Source organism: Gadus macrocephalus, chromosome 8, assembly GCF_031168955.1.
Source record: "Gadus macrocephalus chromosome 8, ASM3116895v1".
NCBI classification, from domain to species: Eukaryota; Metazoa; Chordata; class Actinopteri; order Gadiformes; family Gadidae; genus Gadus; species Gadus macrocephalus.
Window position 1 is genome coordinate 12,008,466 of NC_082389.1, and position 23,663 is coordinate 12,032,128.

Below are 23,663 nucleotides of genomic sequence, written 5' to 3' on the forward strand. Positions count from 1 at the left end.
ACACATATATATATATATATATATATATATATATATATATATATATATATATCATATATGTGGAATACTCAAATAAATGACACTCATATTCATTCTCACATATGAATCATACACTATGTATCTACAAGTGCTTAATCAGCTGATAACCTAAACTAATGTACTGATAATAAATTATAAATAATATTTTGCTGATGATTGATTGATTACATGCTAGTAATAATTCAAATTATTATTATATGCTACTAAATATGAGGTGGTCTGCTGTTATGATTGAAGTATATGCCCTCAGAACTACAACAATTGTTCTGACATGCATTCTACATGACACACAGGACAACATGTAAAGGATGGAATTCCTCTTGACTATTTAAAGATGGAGGCTTTGCAGCACCTCCTCAGGCAGGGCTGTCTGAGGAGGATACATATGAATCATTGTGGCACAGCATGGATCTCCTAATATGGCACAGTTAAGGCCCCCAACCCACCCCCCTTACTGATAAGACTGACCCGCTGATATCTATATTGCTTTTCCACCAATCATTAACCCCCTCCCTCCCTACACGTACCCCCCCAATCCCAATGCAGACATAATAGCATTCCTGAACCTGGAGCACCCCCCCATATATGGCAGAGGGGGACTTCATTTATAAAAAGGGCCCACTGACAGACCCCTCGAATTGGTCGCCATTCTTTCAACCGGTAAGATGGAAGCACACAGGCATACACACCTTCTCTATCTGACTTGCTACTGAGGCTAACTGTTTGTTTTCATATGGACTGGAAATACATTCAACTGTTTGATTTGCTTCTTTAGGACCAGTGCACCTCCATTCTCCTTCGGTAGGAGCTCAAAAGGTATGAATTCACATCTTTCGAGCATCAAGCATATATTCTATATGCTATATATTTTCCTCCTCTGATGCACGCATGAACTCAGTGATAACCCCTGACTAACCGGGCGCCTTTTTCCACGGAAACAGCGTTAACATGGGGGATGCTACCATGAGAGAATTTGGGCCCGCCGCGTCCTACCTGAGGAAGTCGGACAAAGAACGTCTGGAGGCCCAGACGCGGGCCTTTGACATGAAGAAGGAATGCTTTGTCCCTGACGCCGACGAGGAGTATGTCAAGGCCACCATCAGCAGCCGAGAAGGGGACACCGTCACCGCCCAGACCGAGAGGGGGAAGGTGAGTGTGGCTACTCTACTGGGCACTGCTGGAACAAGCCCGGGCAGCTCGAAAAACGAAAATGGGTGGTATTAAATAAGAGAAACATCAACAACAAACACCATCTTTGCATAATTGGTTTTTGCTTAAAGTTAATTGAGCTAAATTCAAGTTTTATGCGACTACAACTTGCAACCTGTTAAATTTTTCAATGGATTGATTAGCTGCTGTTTCTGTTTCCCAGACCGTGACGGTGAAGGAGTGTGACGTACACCCTCAGAACCCGCCAAAGTTTGATAAAATTGAAGACATGGCGATGTTCACCTTCCTCCACGAGCCCGCCGTGCTGTTCAACCTCAAAGAGCGTTACGCAGCGTGGATGATCTACGTGAGTCCTCTCTTCACTCGGCTTTTACTTGGGGACCTACCTGTACAATGGATCTCTGTATTGAGTTAGTCTTGTCAACATGAAAACAGGATACCACTACTAATAATTACAATAATAATAATGGCACACTACCGGTAAATGGCCAATTTATTTTAAACGTAATTTTGAGAGCATTCTCCCTCCCCTCCGTCTCTGATACCCTCAGACGTACTCTGGGCTGTTCTGTGTGACGGTCAACCCCTACAAGTGGCTGCCGGTCTACAACCAAGAGGTGGTGGAGGCGTACAGAGGAAAGAAGAGGAGTGAAGCTCCTCCTCATATCTTCTCAATCTCTGACAATGCCTACCAGTACATGCTGACAGGTGATTACACCTCAGTGTCATGAAATAGCCTGGGACCTGGCTTTAAATTACAAGTTTTCTGATCGCTTTTGTACTTTTTGTTTTCCAGACAGAGAAAACCAATCGATTCTTATCACGTGAGTTTTTTGGGCTAAGTTATTTTTTTGGATGATTATGTTAAAACTGGCAGTGTTGAGTGTGGTGAAATCTGAATATTAAAGGTAGGGAAGGCAATTAGGAGGAAACAGATCCTAAGCTAGATCTTTAAGAATCCGACTGAAGAAATCCCCCAAATCAAGAAAGAAAGTGCTCTTGCCATGCGATTGATTCTGGGTTAAGAAATACACAAATCCTGCTGTTCCATTTATATAGCTCATCTGGTTCATTTGAGTTATAATAACAGCCAAAACCCTCTTATTTTTGTGTTAGGGCTTTCTATCTGTCTCGCAATTGTCTGCATGTTAACAATGATGGTGAAAAAGTAATAGTTTTGTAATGAGACTTTTCTGGTCGTATCTGATATTCAGAAACAAAAAAGTAAGCTTATTTCAATAAGACTAAGATTTGACATCATCAACTCATGTTACCAGCGGAGAATCTGGTGCTGGGAAAACAGTCAACACCAAGCGTGTTATTCAGTACTTTGCCAGTATCGCCGCTGCCGGTGGGAAGAAGGAAGGAAACTCTGACAAAAAGGTGACAATCTTGAAATGACTAGCTCAACATTCTTAGGCTCTGTCATAACCTTCAGACTATTTGAACCTCAACATCATGCTTGGACTTAAAATTCAGACAATCTTAACCTCATTTGGAAAACTAGCTAGTTTAAACTTCTGTTGTCTTGTTGTCCCAGGGCACCTTGGAGGATCAAATCATCCAGGCTAACCCAGCCCTGGAGGCCTTCGGTAACGCTAAAACCATCAGGAACGACAATTCTTCCAGATTTGTGAGTGCTTTTCTACAATGAGATATATTTTCAGTACCATGGGTTTGATAATGCGGTGTTATTCCCTGAGGGAATCTTCCCGAGGGATTAATAAAGTTCCTGTCTACTATTAATCCTATCTATTAAACAACCCTGATTTTGTGTTAACTTGTTATTTTCAGGGCAAATTTATTAGAATCCATTTCGCTGCCAGTGGAAAGCTGGCCTCTGCGGATATTGAGACTTGTAAGTGGCTTTTTTTATTTCACACAATTTTTTTTGTTAATGATAGCAATTCTAATCCAGACTTCGACCTGATTTTATTGAATTTTTCTAGAGGATTGTTAGGAATCCTTAAATATTGGTAAATATGCTTTGTGAATAACTTTGCTTGACTAGATATATACCTCTTCCCAGATCTATTGGAAAAGTCTCGTGTCACTTTCCAGCTGAAGGCTGAGAGAGATTACCATATCTTCTACCAGATTCTGTCTCAGAAGAAACCTGAGTTGCTTGGTAAATCAAAGACCGTACATTACACTATTCTGCATTATACTACTATTGTCGGGAATCACTCAATTTAGTATGGCGGTATTGTTCAACTTTTTTCAGCCGCTCCCTGCTGTCGGATTTAAAGCACGACATACAGATGTCAGATACAGAATACCAACATCAAACCAACAGCATACAGTCCCCCATGGGGTACATCAGATATCTCAACCCATTGTATACTTGACAGAGCAGAACCAAAGCCGGTGGAGGCTTGGGTGCTTGTGGGCGAATTCGGCTATCAGTGTTGACTGCCTATCAGTGTAGGTGCGTTTGACTGGGCCGCGTTAGCCATCAGCCGCAACGTATGACTAGAGGTCCCTGCCAGAACTAGCTCGACCGTATTATATTCACAACCACCACATAATGCATTGTTTTTCTATTTCAGAAATGCTGCTCATCACCAACAACCCCTACGACTACTCCTTCATTTCTCAAGGGGAGACGACAGTAGCCTCCATCGATGATGCTGAGGAACTAGTGATGACTGATGTAAATCCAGATTATTCTTTTCCTACTTTGAGGACTAAGATTCATTCTCTATCCATGATCTTGAATTGTAGAGACAATACCATGCATTTTCTCCTCAACTAGGATGCTTTTGATGTGCTGGGCTTCACCCAAGAAGACAAAAATGGCATCTATAAGATGATTGGTGCCATCATGCACTATGGCAACATGAGGTTCAAGCAGAAGCAGCGTGAGGAGCAGGCTGAGCCTGATGGCAGCGAGGGTGAGCCTTGTTAAATGACGATAAGCAGAAAGGCAGATCACCGTGTCCAGAAGGCAACCGTTAGGCAAGACTATAAATATTGTTTATCTTTGCCCCTATGCAGATGCTGACAAAGTTGCGTATCTGATGGGCCTGAACTCTGCAGACCTCATCAAGGGTTTGTGTCACCCAAGAGTCAAAGTAGGAAATGAGTGGGTCACCAAGGGACAGAGTGTTCAGCAGGTGAGTAAATGCTCAAAGGGTGTACAATTATTTTGCTGATCTGGATGTAGAGAAAGAGTTATTTAAATGATGTGTTTCCATGCAAGGTGTACTACGCCATCGGTGCGCTGTCCAAGTCAGTGTACGAGAAGATGTTCTTGTGGATGGTAGTGAGGATCAACCTGTCCCTCGATACCAAGCAGTCCCGCCAGTACTTCATTGGAGTGCTGGACATTGCTGGATTTGAGATCTTTGATGTGAGTTCAGACGATCCGTGTACAGTATTTTCATATAAATGCAATATACTGTATCGTCAGCTGAACGAAGCATTGACATTTTCTGTTTCAGTACAACACTTTCGAGCAGCTCTGCATCAACTTTACCAACGAGAAACTGCAACAGTTCTTCAACCACCACATGTTTGTGCTGGAGCAGGAAGAGTATAAGAAAGAGGGCATTGAATGGACTTTCATTGACTTTGGTATGGACTTGCAGGCCTGCATCGACTTGATTGAAAAGGTAGAATATGGAAATATTTCCCAAGAATTATGTGTCAAAATACATCGATTATGGTATTAAATATAGTGTTTCACACGTTTTTCCTCTCCTTAGCCCATGGGCATCATGTCTATCCTTGAAGAGGAGTGCATGTTCCCCAAGGCCAGTGATGCCACATTCAAAGCCAAGCTGTATGACAACCACCTGGGGAAATCCAACAACTTCCAGAAGCCCAGGGTTGTCAAGGGGAAACCAGAGGCCCACTTCTCCCTGGTTCACTACGCTGGCACCGTTGACTACAACATCTTTAACTGGCTGGTGAAGAACAAGGATCCATTGAATGAAACTGTTGTGGGACTTTACCAGAAGTCAAATCTTAAAATGTTGTCCAACCTCTTCGTAAATTACGCTGGTACAGATTCAGGTAAACTAATTTGGAAAGGGAAGAATATCTTATTGACTACAAGAGCATCATCATCATCAATATTGTCTTGGTTTAATTGGGAATGCTAATTTTCAAGTTTTTTGTACTTGATCATCAGATGGAAAAGGAGGAAAAGGTGGTGGAAGTAAGAAGAAGGGATCCTCCTTCCAGACTGTGTCAGCGTTGCACAGGGTTAGTAAAACTAGAGAACAAAACAAGAGGCCATCATGATCCAAGATCGTTGTGGTTATTCAACGATTAATTAACAACTGCTGGCTGTGTGGATCATTTATCTTTGATAATCCATTCAAGATAATTTACCTTTGCATGTCATGTAAAACACACTTTTAAGATTAAGAATAGTTTTATGATTAAGTTCAGTGTTCAACATCGATATTAAAAGTTTATATTTTTATTTTTTATGTTGAAAATGTGCTTATTTTCCTATTAACAGGAGAACCTGAACAAGCTGATGACCAACTTGAGGTCTACTCACCCTCATTTTGTCCGCTGCATCATCCCCAATGAGAGCAAGAATCCTGGGGCCATGGAGAACCCTCTGGTGATGCACCAGCTACGCTGTAACGGTGTGCTGGAAGGCATCAGGATCTGCAGGAAGGGCTTCCCCAACAGGATTCTGTATGCAGATTTCAAACAGAGGTAACTCCATGAGAAGGTTGTTGATCATGTCTAACAATTGTACAATTTAAATTGAGTAATTGAATACCTATATTGCAGATACCGCATCCTTAATCCTGCCGCAATCCCAGACGGACAATTTATAGACAGCAGGAAAGGGGCTGAGAAGCTACTTGGTTGTCTGGATATTGATCACAACCAGTACAAGTTTGGACACACTAAAGTAAGAATTCATTAATCAGATGTGCGATAAGCCACATTCAACTGGTTGGATTTGATCCAGCACCAGTTGCATGCTTGATCATTAAGTTGTTTCTACTCGAATGGGTTCTAGGTGTTCTTCAAGGCCGGTCTCCTCGGGACACTTGAGGAGATGAGAGATGACCGTCTGTCACTTATCATATCTGGGATCCAGTCTCGGGCAAGGGGACTCCTTGCAAGGCTAGAATTCCAGAAGATTGTGGAGCGAAGGTCAGACAAATGAAATGAAGCAAGCCTTGAACTAATAATATCAATATATTATTTAATTAGTATGTTTTCTCTTCAGACATTATCACACTTTATGATGAACTCCTTTTTGGATAATTATTTGCAGTTGATGTAGTAATTAAAATATTACTCTGTCATTATTGAATTATTTACGATTGCATTGCTCTCTAACAGAGATGCACTACTGGTAATCCAGTGGAACATCCGTGCCTTCATGGGAGTGAAGAACTGGCCCTGGATGAAGCTGTTCTTCAAGATCAAACCTCTGCTGAGATCGGCGGAGGCAGAGAAAGAGATGGCCAACATGAAGGAAGAATTCCTGAAGTTGAAGGAGGCTTACGCAAAGTCAGAGTCTCGCAGGAAGGAACTAGAGGAGAAAATGGTGTCTCTTCTCCAAGAGAAGAACGACCTGCAGCTCGGTGTCCAAGCGGTACGTTTTATTTACATTTTATGTATGTAAATATAGCAGTATTAAAGTCATAATAGTAATGAATAATAACAACTAATAATAAAATGACCAATATTGAATTACAGGAACAAGATAATCTTGCAGATGCTGAGGAAAGATGTGAAGGGCTTATCAAAAATAAGATTCAGATGGAAGCAAAGGCCAAGGAGCTTTCCGAGAGACTGGAGGATGAGGAGGAGATGAACGCTGAACTAACTGCTAAGAAGAGGAAGCTGGAAGATGAGTGCTCTGAGTTGAAGAAGGATATAGATGACCTGGAACTAACACTGGCAAAGGTGGAGAAAGAGAAGCATGCAACTGAGAACAAGGTAGGAAAAATCCTTTGACAATCCTGAGATCCATAGATGCAGTATCGTAATTTCATCATAACATTGACAAATCATTGCCACATTTGTAGGTGAAGAACCTAGTTGAGGAAATGGCTTCTCTGGATGAAATCATTACCAAGTTGACCAAGGAGAAGAAAGCCTTACAGGAGTCTCATCAACAAACACTGGATGACCTACAGAGTGAGGAAGACAAAGTCAACACTCTGACCAAGGCCAAAGTCAAGCTGGAGCAGCAAGTGGATGATGTAAGTAGGATACTGCACGTCTTACGATTGTTGTTTGACAGCTCTAAGTACTCGATAACTCGATAAAATGTCTTCATTATTTCATCCATGTGATACTTTATTCAGCTTGAAGGGTCACTGGAACAAGAGAAGAAAATCCGTATGGACCTTGAGAGAGCTAAGAGAAAGTTGGAAGGAGACTTGAAGTTAACTCAGGAAAGCCTAATGGACCTTGAGAACGACAAGCAGCAACTTGAGGAGCGGCTTAAAAAGTAAGCACATCACACATTTCAATTACATACATGGACTACAGATGACATAGAATGATGTAGAACAAATATTAAATATGTTTATGACCTCTGAACTGTTTCTGTCACCACAGGAAAGACTTTGAAGTGAGCCAACTCAATAGTAAAATTGAAGATGAGCAGGCAATTAGCATTCAGCTTCAAAAGAAACTTAAAGAGCTTCAGGTAAATAAGATAAAAAAAAAGTGAGATAACAAAAAGCAGAAAAAAGTTGAAAAATGTGATGTTATGAGCGCTTTCATCTTCATTAGGCCCGCATTGAAGAACTGGAAGAGGAGCTTGAGGCAGAGCGAGCTGCCCGAGCCAAGGTGGAGAAACAGAGAGCAGACTTGGCCAGAGAGCTGGAGGAGATCAGTGAGAGGCTGGAGGAGGCTGGCGGAGCAACATCTGCCCAGATTGAGATGAACAAGAAGAGGGAGGCCGAGTTCCAGAAGCTCCGCAGAGACCTTGAAGAGGCCACTCTGCAACACGAGTCTACCGCTGCCACACTCCGGAAGAAGCAAGCTGACAGTGTATCCGATCTTGGGGAGCAGATCGACAACCTGCAGAGAGTCAAGCAGAAGCTGGAGAAGGAGAAGAGCGAGCTCAGACTGGAGCTGGACGATGTGGTCTCCAACATGGAACATATCGTTAAGACAAAGGTTTGATTCATTCATTTATTTTGCTTTGTTTGCCAAAATACAACAGACAATCCAATTAATTCATAATTAACTAGGGGTAGTGATGAAGTGTAACCTTGATACCTTGGTATCGTGGTTTCGGGGGTTGGTATGACTCAAAGAGTGGTAGAGGTTCAACACGTGGTTTGTTCAGCGATACGAGGTAAACAGACTCTGGTGGTGGCAGAATGGTAAAGAAGCGACTCCTATAGGGTCAGAATTATCTCAAAACCATTATACTTTTTATGGTGTTGTTTTGACCACTATGTGAAGAAGCAGATATTAGTCAGAACTGGTGTTGGCACTAAGAATATGTGGTCCAATGAGAAAAAAAACTATCTTTAAAATCGTGTGGTCTAATGAGGTAATAGAATAAATGAGTAAATTAATCAGTACACTGTGATATGTTTAATTTCAGACAAACCTAGAGAAAATGTGCAGGACCTTGGAAGATCAGAATAGTGAATACAAGACTAAATACGAAGAGGGTCAACGTTGCATCAATGACTTCAACATGCAAAAGGCAAGGCTGCAGACGGAAAATGGTACGTTCTTTTATAATTTGGTATTTTTTTAAGCTAAATGACGTATGCAATCGATTTCTTATTGTTTTAAACCATGGAACACCAACACCAAAATGTTTATGATGCTACCTAAAACACAAGGTGAGCTCTCGAGGCAAATGGAGGACAAGGACTCCCTGGTGTCTCAGCTGACAAGAGGAAAACTGTCCTACACTCAGCAGATTGAGGACCTCAAGAGACAACTAGAAGAGGAGACAAAGGTACATTCTAGGGCTTCCCTGCACTTATATTTAGTTTGAAGGCAGTGTAAACAACTGGCCCCGAATAAATTGCAAATTTATCTGTACTATGCTAATCCTGTGATTAAATTTTTTATCAGGCCAAGAATGCATTAGCCCATGCAGTGCAGTCCTCCCGCCATGACTGCGACCTGCTGAGAGAGCAGTTTGAGGAGGAGCAGGAGGCCAAGGCTGAGCTACAGCGCAGCATGTCCAAGGCTAACTCTGAGGTGGCTCAGTGGAGAACCAAGTATGAAACTGATGCCATCCAGAGGACTGAGGAACTAGAGGAGGCCAAGTAAGAAAGATGGAGACTAACGACGCTAACCTAAACTCTCATTTCCAGAAAGAAAAAACGTAATTCCATCCTGCAGATCAGCTTTTTGTTTGTGCTATGTTGCTTTTAAAATGTAAGACGAACAAAAAGTTTGTCTGTTAGATGACCGAGCAACCTTTGTACTAAACCAAAGCACCACCGATAATTGACCAAAGGAGCACGAACATATCCAGCATCAACAACCGTTTGATTGTCTGGTTTCTGAAGGAAGAAGCTGGCCCAGCGTCTTCAGGATGCTGAGGAGGCTGTGGAGGCAGTCAATGCTAAATGTTCCTCCCTGGAGAAGACCAAACACAGACTGCAGAATGAGATTGAAGATCTCATGGTGGATGTGGAGAGGTCTAATGCTGCTGCTGCCGCTCTGGACAAAAAGCAAAGAAACTTTGATAAGGCAAGGCAGTACTTCATTAAAAAGACTGTATGTAGTATAAGGTCAACAGAGAAAATCATAAAACATTATATCGGGTTGATTGTGAAGGAATGATCCAAATAACGTTGAAGTAACCGTTTCAGTTCATGTTTCTATATAATCTGACCTTATCAGGGCTCTTTCACATTTGGAATGCAGGACAATCATAAAAAATGGCCCAACTATGCATTTTTTTTCTAAATGTAGGTCCTGTCGGAGTGGAAGCAGAAGTTTGAGGAGTCTCAGTGTGAGCTGGAGAGCTCCCAGAAGGAGGCACGGTCTCTGAGCACTGAACTCTTCAAACTGAAGAACTCCTACGAGGAAGCTCTGGATCACCTGGAGACCATTAAGAGAGAGAACAAGAACCTCCAAGGTAGGATCTTCATATTAGTTTTGCTTTTACGGTTTGCATCAACCAAGTCACAAGGCTAATGCTATGTCATTTTGTTTTGTTTGTTTATGGAATGAAAAACAGAGGAAATCTCGGACCTTACTGAGCAACTTGGTGAGGGGTCAAAGAGCATCCATGAACTGGAGAAACTGAGGAAACAGCTGGAACAGGAGAAGAGTGAGATCCAATCTGCTCTGGAGGAAGCGGAGGTAAGGACATGCTTTAAAAGAGGCAGTGAACCCAAAATCGCTTAACTTGAAAATCGTACTTAACGTGGTAATATCTCTTATTAGATCGCCATCATATAAATCCATGAGAGGATTATGCTCCAATTAAAGTGCAACACCGTGGTGTGTGTGCATGGAATCGTGGAGCTCAGTCTGGGCGGCGGTTTATTTCGCTGTCCGCGTCCAAGAGAGGGTTAAGCCTCTCGGACACTTGTATTTCATCCAACTCGCACATTATAACTGTAACCATGGGGATCACCCCATGGTTACGCTCTCTCCGTCCTAAAAATCTCAGCCCAAAGCAATACATTTTAAAAATCAGTGTTCAAATTTGATATGAAACAGAGGGTTCACTAACACTTTAAAATATATAGATATATACACAACTGTGTATAATGAATGAACAGCATACGTGTTTTGTAATAAGAAGCATTACTCTTACTAGGCCTCCTTGGAGCATGAAGAGGGAAAGATTCTGAGAGCCCAGCTTGAGTTCAATCAGGTTAAGGCTGAAATCGAAAGGAAGTTGGCTGAGAAGGATGAGGAGATGGAGCAGACCAAGAGGAACCTGCAGAGGAACATAGACACCCTGCAGAGCTCTCTGGAAGCAGAGTGCCGCAGCAGGAATGAGGCCCTCCGCTTGAAGAAGAAGATGGAGGGAGACCTCAATGAGATGGAGATCCAGCTCAGCCAGGCCAACCGGCAGGCGTCTGAAGCCCAGAAGCAGCTGAAGTCTGTCCATGGTCACCTCAAAGATTCTCAAATCCAGCTGGACGAGTCTCTTCGGGCCAATGAGGATCTTAAGGAGAACATGGCAATCGTGGAGAGGCGTAACAACCTGATGCAGGCTGAACTGGAGGAGCTGAGGTCCGCTCTCGAGCAAACTGAACGCTGTCGCAAACTTGCTGAGCAAGAGCTGCTGGATGTCAGTGAGAGGGTGCAGTTACTGCACTCACAGGTAAGATACAGGAATTATACATTCGTTCAATCACCAATGACAGATTCATTTAGAGACTGAGAATAACCAGTAACAGTAGAGTCTGCAGCTCTCATTTACTGATCTCTTCTGAATCTTCAGAACACCAGCCTGATAAACCAGAAGAAGAAGCTGGAGGCCGATACGTCCCAGCTTCAGTCTGAGGTGGAGGAGGCTTTGCAGGAGTGCAGGAATGCTGAGGAAAAGGCCAAGAAGGCCATTACTGATGCGGCCATGATGGCAGAGGAGCTAAAGAAGGAGCAGGACACCAGCTCTCACCTGGAGCGCATGAAGAAGAACATGGAGCAGACCATCAAGGACCTGCAGCACCGCCTGGATGAGGCTGAGCAGATTGCTATGAAGGGGGGCAAGAAGCAGGTCCAGAAGCTGGAGGCCAGGGTGAGTACTGTATAGCCACACACACAGACACACAGACACACACACACACACACACACACACACACACACACACACACACACACACACACACACACACACACACACACACACACACACACACACACACACACACACAAATCCTGCATTTCATCTCCCCTGGGACCTTTCTGTGTGGAAGTTGCATGATATGCAGGTGCTGGTTTCTTCCAACACCAAAAAAACATGCAGGTAGTCACTGCTGCTCTTAAGTAGTCAGGAAAGGTTTCACACCATGTTTAACCTTTCCAGTATACTTTAAAGCAGTAGGCTGCATATTTGAAGTAGGCTGCTATGGCTTTATTTGCTGTAGTTAGACAGCGATACCTAATCTATGAATGTATTTGTAATGGATGCTTTAATTGTAATTGTTGGTATTCTCAGGTACGGGAGCTGGAGACCGAGGTGGAGTCTGAGCAAAAGAAGAGCGGTGAAGCAGTGAAGGGAATCCGTAAATACGAGAGACGAATCAAAGAGCTGACATATCAGGTGCTTTATTCATTTATTTTACAAGCGCTAATGGAAAAATACTTCTAAGTGAAACTCCATTATAATACAAATGTCCTTCAGCAGGGAGAGTTGGCTCTTTATTTACTCACGATCAAGTGGAGTGACCCCATTTGTTGAAGTAGAGTATTTGAGTAGAGCACACAAGTATATCTATTCATATACATTTATCAACATTTTTCAGACTGATGAGGATCGCAAGAACGTCACTCGTCTCCAAGACCTTGTAGACAAGCTGCAGCTGAAGGTCAAAGCCTACAAGAGGACATCTGAGGAGGCTGTAAGTGTGAAACTTTCAGCTCCACTATCTACAACGTTAAGTATGCAGCAGGTAGAATGTGTGCCAGACCCTCTTGGGTGCCTGCTATTATTATTTTTGATATATGTGTAATAGAATATGTAATGTTCTGTGGAATACTACTATTCCAAAGTGATTCCAATAGTCAATGATCACAGGCCATAGTTCGGTCTAGACTACTACAGGTAAGGTTCAAGCTATTAACATGTCTAGAAGGGTTTGTAATGAACCTGGTTGGCTTTGCTTCTGTTACAACCCTGTGGAAACAGGAGGAACAGGCCAACTGCCACCTGGGCAAGTTCCGTAAGCTGCAGCATGAGCTGGACGAGGCTGAGGAGAGAGCGGACATCGCTGAGACACAGGTCAACAAGCTGAGGGCCAAGAGCCGCGACGGGGGCCCCAAGGTCAGTGGCAGACATAAAGACGATGATCATTTCAATAATTAAGGCTGCATTCATTATAGCTACTTTCACAGTCACTGTTTATACGCTATAATATCTGAATTGTTTACGGGACTTGTGGGCGACCTCTTAAAGGTGTATCAGGAAACCGGAAACAAATCAGGCCTGCCGATTTAAAATGTTTTTATTTATAATAAAGAGGCAGCTTTTAATATTTCCTAGCTGAAATGTATCTGGACTTCAGAGTAATTGAATGTTTGTTGTGGAATTTGATTCAGTGGCCTTTATTTTAGGATAGACATTTTAAGCTGACAGTTACGATTGTCCCTGTAAATTCACACACAGTATCGTATTGTAAATAATAAATGCAATCGTTAGTGCTTATTAGTTAAAGGCTATTTGCATATATAATTGAAGCGATGCGTTGACTCAAGCCTGCAACATGCATCGCAGTTAAGTCTAGTTGTCATTGTTAATTAGAATACCTCCACATAAATGTACCTGAAATTCCTTACACTCTCTCTCGCTCTAAATCTACTTTCTCTGCTCTCTTACCACCAGAGGGGGCTGGATGAGGAGTGATTCTACCGGAGGTCCACCATGGACCCTTTGGAACTGATTAGGGTTCCCCCGGTCCCCAATGTGTTTCTGTAGAATAAAGCGAAAGTGCATTCAAATATAATAATGTGCCCAGTTGTTATTTCATACAGCTGAACTCAATCATAACCTCTATCCTCATTACATTCTCCTTAATTGATTGATCATTAATAGGACACTTAGAAAGGAGAAAGTGTAGAAAGTGCAGCAGATGATGCAATTGTTTAATCTCAATAAGGGGAAAACAGAGATTGAGAATATAAAACAGTTTACTCCATCTGTGTGGAAGACCTAGCCTCGGGCATGATGTTAGTCACATTGCAGAGTTGTGACAACCTAGTGGATCATGCCTGCCACCCTCTGGTAATACACCATAATGACACTGTGAGTATGTCTACTCAACATTGAAGCAATGTTACCTTGAATGAGAAGACTTGTTGTTTTAAAAGCAGAAAAAAATGCGGTATGTAGAAATGAAACTAAATAAGACTTAAGTAGGAGGACAGAAATAGTCATACCAGAGGTTGTGGGAGGGAACTTGAAAACAAAATCATCCTATATAGAAAGAAACTTCCTAAAGTCCTACAAAATGTATAATGTTTTGATAAAAATGTATATACGATTATATTAATGGTGCCGCAGGATTTAATGGCCTCTAGCGGGGACAAACTGAACGCTCCCATCCCACTGCAGTGACGTAGGATGAGCCCCTGTGGCCTGTACTGGCCTGTCAGGTGAAAGCAGGTTATTCCTAAATGATTCCATCATTCACAAGGGATGAGGTTCATTGATAGATTCATAAATTGTGTTTAGGCAGTAACACGATACATCATATCTAACATGTAAGTCTTCCATGATGAAAAACGAAATGAGTCCCCTCTAGATCCGTTTGTCCATTCTGGGCCACTGTATAAAACATCAACAAGGCAGGCTCAACAGAACAGTACCTACTCCCTATCGAGCTATAAAGGGCTAATTCTTAGGTAACATAACAATTCTTATTTACTTGGGATTATACACTTATTAAAACCTACTTCTGAATATTATATTCCATTTCTGTAAAGTCAGTTCCGCAAAATGCCACTAAATTCTCCTTAATTCACATTTAAAGTTAACATATGGGCTTATTGTGTTTGTTAATGCTCTTAGATATCCACAGCAACATTTTTTTTTTTTTTTTGCCAAGACTTCAATGAAGGGGTACCAAGTAAAACTAAAATGACATATGTACTGTGTACTTCAGGTTTTACTAAGCTAAAGTTATATTGCGTGCCTTTAAAATCGACCCACAGAAAGTTGAAAATTTGTGTTTGTAATTGAAACAGTCTTTAGAATGTCTGCCTACTTGCCATCATTTAGCTGCAGGAGAGCAAACGCTCTGTGATGCTTTGGTGCCATCAACCCCTGGAAACAATGGGAACATAAGCACAGGTCTTCCTGGGCACTGCAAGCAACTTTTGGTTTCGTTCTATTGGATGCATGCTGAGGAAGAGCACACAAATATTGCATAGTTTGAAGTTAAAATATTGGATATATATTTAAGCAATAGATCACGCCAGGCTGTGGTATGTGCTCATTATACCACTGTTAAGGGGCGTTGTCCGGCCCCGACGCGCAGCGGAGGCAATAATAATCTTGGCAATAATCTTGCCAAGCAACAGGAGCATTGTTGTACTGATGCTTGTTTATGGGAGCAACATCCCATAATTATAACTGCCAAGCACTAGCTGTTCTCTGAATCAACCCTACTGACATTGACAGTAGCACCTAGGACACCTATGGGTTTTAGCATACAGCATCCCCAGGTGGTGACACCACCTGTCGCTTCCATCAACGGAGACGCCAACTGCCAACAGATTGGTCGAGCATCTGGCGAGTTTGTGAGAGGAACGAACGACGACGGAACACCAGACTATGGTGTCTGGAGGCATTGACAGCTTGGAATGAACAAATTTGAAAGCTTATTCCAATCGACTAAATTGAACCTCCTTATGAGTCGCGTTGGTGGGTAGGCTCTCTGGGCATGTTCTCGAATCACCAAGGAAATGTTCATCTTATTGCACTTTTAATGATGACAATGATTTCATGGGGATTTTTCATACCAGTGGGAATAATTCTTACTTTGATCATTTTTTTCCACTGTGTTTTGTGAATGTTATTACAGACTAGTTTATGGTGTGGTAGGTTAGCTTTAATCACATAAGCAGGCTTGTTAGTTGGAAGGAAAGAGCAAAGGAAGGTCATCCAGGTCTGTGTACAGCAACCAAACACAGCCCAACAGAACACTAAAATAGTGATGCCCTGACGAATAATACAATCCTTTTCGATAATTGTTGCGACGGGTCATGTTCTTCCAGTCACATGAAGCATTAATAATGGAAAAAAGCATTCCTTGGCCGATAAAACGGACTACATAATAAAATCCCAAGACCAGTATTGCACCTGTTGCCTCTTATCTATCACATATGCCATTCACAAAGAGACAGACAAAAAAACAAGGCAAGAATTTCACAGGGTTATCTTTGTCGGCAAGGCCAAAGGGGAGGGAAACAATGGCATGATGACAGGACGAGACAAAGGGTGCAGACTGAAGCCATTAGAAAAGTATGGGTGACCAGTGACCACTGAAAGTAATCCGACCCCTGTCCTTATTAGACAACGACAGCTGGAACCTTCTATTGTCCTCATACGATGCTCAGAAACCAAAATTTCGAACTCCATAAAATGCTCTTTGGTTACACATTGTATCATAATTTATATGTAAGACTTGGGTTTGGTTGACTTTGGTTTGTAATAATTATTAGATTCTGGGTGTGTCAACTTCCAGGTATGACCTTTTGATACTTTGTTACTTGGAATGGTCACTCGAAATAAAGAAAAGTTGAAAAGAAGACGTTCAATGTCACTTATCCTTTTCACAACGTAAACCAATGGTTGAACATTTTCAGCTAGTCTCAACAAGTAAATTCATTTTATAAATAACACAATTTACATAATCCATTATTGCACATAATATGTGCCTTTCAAAGGAACATATTTTTTGAGTTGCATGGCTATTGCTTCTTTTTTTATTGCAAATCAAATCATTCATTATTATGACTGGATATTGGAAACATATCATGCTGCCGGTGGGAAAAGGCCCTCCCCATGTTTGATACACTGCACTAACAACTGCACAACGTCTTTCCAAGAAGTTCATCCCCATATTTGGTTGACCGGCAGCAACCTTAAGAGGGAGATGACCTGCGGGCCATGGACTCTACTATTCAACTCCACAAGCAGACACTAACAGGAATTAGGGTAAGTGACACTTAGCTTATACACAACCAGATGCATTCTGATGTATAAGCTGTATTAATTTTCCGAAAGGCCAAATAAAAATGAATAGTGAGTTTTGGTGACATAATTCTACTTCTTGAGGCATCCTTCTATGCTTAATAAAGATGTCTCCTTACGCATGTAGTACATTTAGTTGGCGTAGCATAAAGGGCATCTGCATTGGACTTCTATGTGTCTCTGTGCTTTCTTACTCTGTACAATAACCAAGGGTTACAACTGTATACATGGCAATGTGATTAACCTGCAGTTTTAATGGATAATTATACAAAGACACTGAATTACATAACAGATGGTCTAAAACCATTGACTTGAGTCACTAGACTACAAAAACAGTATTGTTCATCTGCACTTATTGAATTATTGTGCTCACCAAACGATTACAATTTAAATTAATGAAAGTATAATAATCAGGATTTCTTTTATAGTATTTGGGAAAAGCAGAAAAACAGCTAGCGTACCAAGCGTACCAAGTAACTATGGACTATAGCACTCTTGTTTCTTTAAGCAGCAAGCCTCATATTAGCCTGTGACGTAAATAACATGCATTTTAATTTCTTTCTACCCGATATTAAGGCATTCAAGAGAATATATTCCACTTAAGCTGAATTAGCGCACACCCTGAAGAATAAACGTCAGTACTAATACTACTACTTACTAATAACCGAATGTTGCTTTCATTTTTGGATAATTTGCCGTTGACCATTCAGGGATGACCGTCTGCCTGCCCGTCAGTATCCTAGCAAGCTAGCAATAGATATCCTTTGATTTAGGGGGCCAAAACCGGGAAAAAAAAAAGCATCCAATCAGCATCAAGGTGAAAATAAACAATCTGCGTCAAGGTGACGACTTTAACCAATCAGCATCAAAGTCATTATAACCAATCAGCAACAAGCCGATTACCTTCATTCTTTTCTCACAGGATTTGGAGTTACCTCTTAGGTTGACGAGAGAGCCACTGGCGTTAATGTGGTTTTAAATGTGTATTATCATTATCACTTCATGCCAGCTTTATGTAAACAAATACAAAATAATTGTGAAAGTAGTCTCAATTGTCATTAAAACAACTTGCCTATTAAACAGCTTTAGGGTAGGCCTGCAGCTGGTTATTTTCTTAATTTGAACCACCGAATTAATTCATCATAGCTTAATGCAAACATTACCTGAACAGAGTGAATACAAGTAAATTAATGTATTGATTAGTGTATCTGATTAAATGCAGCCTATCTAATAAAAGCAACAGTACTACTTTGGGGAAACAGGCCTTCAAGAAGCTTAAGACCTGAAGATGTCTTGATTATTTAGGTACTCACATAATTTTTCTTGTAATGTTTGCTGTACAGATTAAATATATGTATGAATGCATAATGAAATCTCGCTGTCCTTTATGTACCTTACAGATATCATTAATTGTTTAGTTTGACCTAAAGACTAAAAAATACATCAAGAAAAGCACAATTTCAATCTATAAAAAACATACATCCAACCATACCTTAAAAACGGTGACCCTGTGTTCTGTACCATAACAGAGATGTACCAGATGAACTGCTATCTCAAGCCACTAGACAGGAGGGCTATAGGATGATAAAGCCAGGCACTGCTTCCCAGCCTGAATGAGGGCTAATGAAGATTGCATGAAAGACAACCAAAGTACACACGGAGGAGGCTGGCTCACTCGCTACACACCACCTCAAGTGACCCTGTGCTAAAGAACAGGGGAGCTAACAATAGAAGCTCTAATGGTCTGAAATGAAAGTTAGCTCTCTGGTGTCAAACTTGAGGAGTCAAGGTTCCTCACACCTTCCCTTCGTAAACGCGCACAAGGGCCTGTGGACAGCTGGGAATTGGACCTTTGACCGAAGGGAGGGTGCAAAGTGAATCAGTTTAGAATCAGAGTATGTGGTTGGGCACATTGTCTTCTGTCATAGCGTAGCGGCACTGCACACGTTTATGTTCAAGGCCCAAACACGGCCCACCTTTACACCAGACAGACATTTCAGCAGGTCTGCAGCCGGGCTGCCATGGCAACAACAAACACCTATGAAGAATTCTTTAACGGTTTCTGTTGATTTCCCTTTAACTATGGAAACTAACTAGTGACATCCTTGACATTGTGGTGTAGGCCTAGGCCTCAAACGTTGGCTAGGCCTGCACAGCTTTCAACCCCTTTGATCATGGTCAAATAGATTGGTATAAATAAATAGACATTCTTAACTGTAAATCATCTTTTCATGCAACTTTCACTTTACCAAGCTATATCTCTAAGGTTAAGATAATACAGACTATTATTTCCCAGGCGGTACATTTGTGAAACCACAATCAGACCCAAAACATCTTAGAACACAGTTAAAAGGTCAAGGAAAACTTTAAATATTATATATAATATAATAAATAATGTAGGATTAATCCTAGTAAAAGGGCTGGTAGATTGTGCCTGGTATCATTGTAGCTGTCATTGTAAACGTCAGTAAATGTCTTTCCTCAACACCTGTTGCTGCCTCTCTTCATGTAAAGAGTAAAATCCTGCGTCACATGTTATCCTACCCCTCCAAGCCTGCCAGTGAATAACCATCTCTCAGAAGGCAGCCAGCAGGACTTTCACAGGGTTATCTTTGTGCTGAAGGATACAATGCGATGCCAGTAGGGAACGCTATGTCCACAAGCTCATTGGCCTCTGTGTATTGGAAAACCTTTTTTTGTCAAACCCGAGACCTGCTGGACAGGTCTGGGGTTTTGTCCATGTATATTCCAATATCTGTGTTTTAACTCATTAAAACATGCAAATAAAACAATGCCCAACGGCACACTCTTTACTACAAAATATGTAAAATTTGTGGTGAGAGACAAATTTAGATAATTTTCGTCTGATTCAATTTCCACATTAATGTAAACTCACTTTTGATTGTATATCATTTCTACTGTACCATGGCTTGTCAATCATTTAGGCTCTGCCCGACACAATTTGTTCCATATTTTTTGTTACTGTGTGTTTAAGAGGAGATGTAACGGCCGTAAGCAAAAGTACTCAACAAATTGTGTGCGAAGCAAAGAGCACCAAACACACTTCATTTTAATTGTTTTTATTTCATGATTAATATTCACACCACTAAACAGTTAATCACATTGAACATCTCTTTCATACAAAATATTCATTACATCTCAGATTGAAGGGGGAGGAAGGTGGGGGAGGGGACGAGAGGTCGAGCTCTGTCTCGTTCGGAGACACAGGCTCCATTTTGTTGAGTCGTTCTTCTGCATGCTCCTGCCATGATGTGGGGGCCCGAAAGAATACTACAATACGGCACGTTACACAATACTGAAAAGTATAGTTGCCTTTCCTTGTCTCCTCTTTCATTTTTGTATTATATTTCCAACTGCTGCCCGTGCCGACTTACAATAAAGATAAGTATCAGATAAGTCAATGAGTGAGCAACGAAACAAATAGTGTTTAGCTAAATAAAAAATACAGCTCTAATAATTTAGACTTGTGATGCTACATAACATTACATTTCCCTTCAACGTCCCTTTTGCTGTTCAAACTTCGTCTTGAAAGGCCGAACATACCTTTTTATTATTTTGCTCACTTAAGCGTAATTTGAGTTTAATTGAGTGAGGAGGACAAGTAAGAAAAACGCTTTTTCTAAGTATTGGGATGGATGCCCAGAGAGTACGATCGACCCTTTGGTTTTCCAGGGAACATCAGCCAACAATCCCGGTCTCCCTGGGGATCCTCACTCATGTCCCGCAGAGAGCCGCTGGGAACGAGTGGTTTTGCATTTATTGTACTTTTTAATGTAAACAATTGGTCTACTTTTCACACAACTTCTGACTCAATTGGCTTCCTTCTGTAACGCTACTGGTGTTGGCAGATATGTCTGGGAGCTTTTAAAGAAGCAGTCTATTCTCTACCGAAGGCCAGAAGAACATGCACTTGTAGACGTTCGTGTTTACAGGGATGGTGGCAGTAGACGGGAATCAGGGCAAGGCAATGTGTGTCAGTAACCTGGGACATTTTTTCCACTGGTGATATATTGATGAAAATTTTGAGTCATCATCTAATTTGATGAAATATAAATGTATTTGTGTATTATCAATTGAGAAACTGTTTTTTCTCGTTTTTAAGATGAAGGAACTTGATTCAATGTGAAGAAATAATTTGATTTTGTCAGTTACATATTTGACTTTGATTCCGTCCAGGCAGGTATTCCGACACACAGTGTTCTCTCGCCAACTGTCTCACTGGGATCCAGCAATTAACCGACACTTCACTGTGAAGAACACAGACATCCTCAAACATGTATTTCATCTCATCTTGCATCTTTTAATACAATACAATTAATTATTTATTTTGACATTCTTCAAACTCGAGCAGCCCTTTTTCTTGTCAGGGGAAAAAAGGCAGACTCGGAAAACAAAAAGAAAAGCAACAGTTTTTCGCTTCCTCAAATTTTTTTCCTTGAATGATTTTTCTACTTATAGTTACCATGACGATAAGCTCCTTCGTCAACACCTACAAACACCCTGTCAAGATCCACAGAAGTTTTTGTGATTTTTTCAGTTGTTTTTTAAGTTATTATATTATTATTTTTATTGTTATTATTATTATTATTATTATTATTATTATTATTATTATTATTTGTGTTACTTCTGTAGTGGTAAAAACAAGGTAGTGTCTATATACAGGGGACGGTAAGAGGGACAACTCATTAGGGCGTTTATAAAGCGTTAAAGGTCAGAGTGAAAGGACATTGGGGTCCTATTTGTCCAAGTAACAGAGCAGGGGAACTCATAAAGCATAAAAAGAATCCCTGTCCTTCCCTAGTCCCTAATCTATATTTTAACCTTCCCTTTATATGCACAATTCCAACTTGGTTGAACTTTAACCTTAAGTAAATAAGACCCTGCTATACCAACTGGAACTTCTCTAACTAGATGTTTGGTGAAAAATAACTATTTGGCTATCCAACTTTTGAAGTCATAGCTAGTGGACCCAGAGCTGCTCTGTTGCTTGAACAGAAGAGTATGGAGGAGCACGGTGGAGAGCTAGGTGTCAGACTGCTAATGACCAATGGCACGACACCGCTGGCACGACACCCACAAGCACTAACCAATGAGCATCCACTAACCTGACCAGTGACCAATGCGAGGACAAGGAAACCTAATGTATCCTTCAGGATACACAGACAAATCCTTCCATTTAGCTGTAGGTGAGTACAACAAAGAGCTCCCGGACACGAGAGTACCACAGCTGTTTCTATTGTATCTAGGTCTATGTACACAGATAGCTCTAAGGACCATTCAAAGTGCCTTTACTCCAATTGTACTTCTAGAAGAAGATTCACATTATTGTTTTCACAAGAGTCACACCAATTTGCTATATATGTAGTTTTTAGCAACCCATTAATATTTGTTTAGCAGGAACAACGCCTTACAAAGTATTCTCGGAAGGTGCTTGTACGCGTCTAGTCTTTATTGTATTTAATTTGATATCTTGCTCGTTGATTATCAGTGCTACATCTAAACTGAACGATTAAGACTGTTTAGCTCCTGACTGCCCACGCTCACACCACGTAGCCGACATCAACATGGTGAATTACAGGGAAGCAGCTTGGTCCATCGAAAAAGGAACAACATCCTGTCTAGAATCAATATCACATAAGATGGGGGCATTTGAGTTTCAAATGGGGTACTGTACATTGCTAATATATATTTTCATATTTGAATAGTATTGATGGTTCCAGAAATAAATGTCACTTTATGCTGTGGCCAACAAAAAGCAGGCTTCTAAGAAGAGCATCGTTTTTTCCTGCTGTGGTTCTGAGTAATCGTGGTAGTTGCACGGTTTGTTTCCCCAAAGCCAGACTATCAGTGTTCCAGAGGCTAATCAGCGCCCTCTAAGGGCTGCACCCAGCAACAACACTTCACACATCTGAAACTACTTCGGCAAGAGGCCACAATCACAGCTGACTAAACCAAACCAACTGCTACTATCGGTCTTTAAAGCATAATGCATAGAATCGAGTGACAGAATTTTCAGGGGTTGCTGGTACTATGTCGTTTTAAATAAATACTAAAATATGGGATTTTATCTACAAAATTATATCACAGTGTTGACTTACTAAAGCTTAGGCTAGGGAACATAGGTGAAACTATTTTTTTGTGCAATGTACAGAGAAAAACAGAAATTGTTCAAATGAAAAGAGAAAATGTTGTTATTATATGGAGCCAATCGTAATTTCAATCAATTGTGTTTTAAAATATGTAAATCCTTTCTCTCTTTCTTAACATGGATCTTTATTTTTCAAGACAAAATTGTTTTCTAAATTTGGTGATGGTGTATTTTCCATGGTCACACCCAGTCAATCTTTTAGTATCACATTTAAAGATTACTTTAAACATCCAGAGACATTAAACAAAAAGACAGACAACCCACCACTGTAGTGTATAGCCTGTGCTATAAATATGCACGGTACATATCACTATACGTATCACTTTTGATAACGAAATATATATATATATAGCCCAGAGGCAAATTAACATAATTGCTACAAATTTGATGTGTCAGTGTCTAATTTCAGCCATTGCATACAGCACAAGAATTGTA

At 41.0% G+C, this 23,663-nt stretch overlaps 1 protein-coding gene and 1 long non-coding RNA gene across 3 annotated transcripts; one reads left to right on the plus strand and one right to left on the minus strand.

The window, feature by feature from the left end:
- Window positions 1–612: 612 nt before the first annotated feature.
- On the plus strand, window positions 613–13,811 carry LOC132463096 (myosin-7). 2 transcript variants are annotated; one of them, XM_060059032.1, is made up of 38 exons: window positions 613–699; window positions 815–854; window positions 973–1,188; window positions 1,412–1,555; window positions 1,761–1,917; window positions 2,006–2,033; window positions 2,487–2,592; window positions 2,750–2,842; window positions 3,004–3,067; window positions 3,239–3,337; window positions 3,759–3,862; window positions 3,965–4,103; window positions 4,207–4,325; window positions 4,412–4,561; window positions 4,653–4,823; window positions 4,917–5,226; window positions 5,345–5,418; window positions 5,681–5,886; window positions 5,965–6,088; window positions 6,200–6,336; window positions 6,529–6,784; window positions 6,889–7,131; window positions 7,221–7,397; window positions 7,503–7,648; window positions 7,759–7,849; window positions 7,936–8,325; window positions 8,762–8,888; window positions 9,009–9,127; window positions 9,247–9,443; window positions 9,690–9,873; window positions 10,099–10,264; window positions 10,367–10,491; window positions 10,955–11,467; window positions 11,588–11,884; window positions 12,305–12,409; window positions 12,612–12,707; window positions 12,995–13,129; window positions 13,688–13,811. In XM_060059032.1, the coding sequence occupies exons 3-38, from the start codon at window positions 988–990 to the stop codon at window positions 13,706–13,708; spliced, it is 5,814 nt and encodes a 1,937-aa protein (XP_059915015.1). In that variant the 5' UTR covers window positions 613–699; window positions 815–854; window positions 973–987; the 3' UTR covers window positions 13,709–13,811. The 2 variants fall into 2 exon arrangements, with proteins under 2 accessions (XP_059915015.1, XP_059915014.1); XM_060059031.1 differs by having other exon boundaries at window positions 623–699; window positions 815–855; window positions 981–1,188.
- Window positions 13,308–18,767, minus strand: LOC132463099 (uncharacterized). Its single transcript, XR_009526967.1, has 2 exons — window positions 18,552–18,767; window positions 13,308–15,205 (listed from the first exon to the last, which is right to left on the minus strand). It is a non-coding gene; the product is annotated as an uncharacterized LOC132463099 (long non-coding RNA).
- Window positions 18,768–23,663: the final 4,896 nt, after the last annotated feature.

Excerpts from the sequence above, each read along its gene's own strand:
- LOC132463096 (XM_060059032.1), top strand. The coding sequence starts at position 988 with ATGGGGGATGCTACCATGAGAGAATTTGGGCCCGCCGCGTCCTACCTG. Across the intron at positions 1,556-1,760 it reads ACGCAGCGTGGATGATCTAC|ACGTACTCTGGGCTGTTCTG; the intron begins GTGAGTCCTCTC and ends TGATACCCTCAG. Across the intron at positions 6,337-6,528 it reads CAGAAGATTGTGGAGCGAAG|AGATGCACTACTGGTAATCC; the intron begins GTCAGACAAATG and ends GCTCTCTAACAG.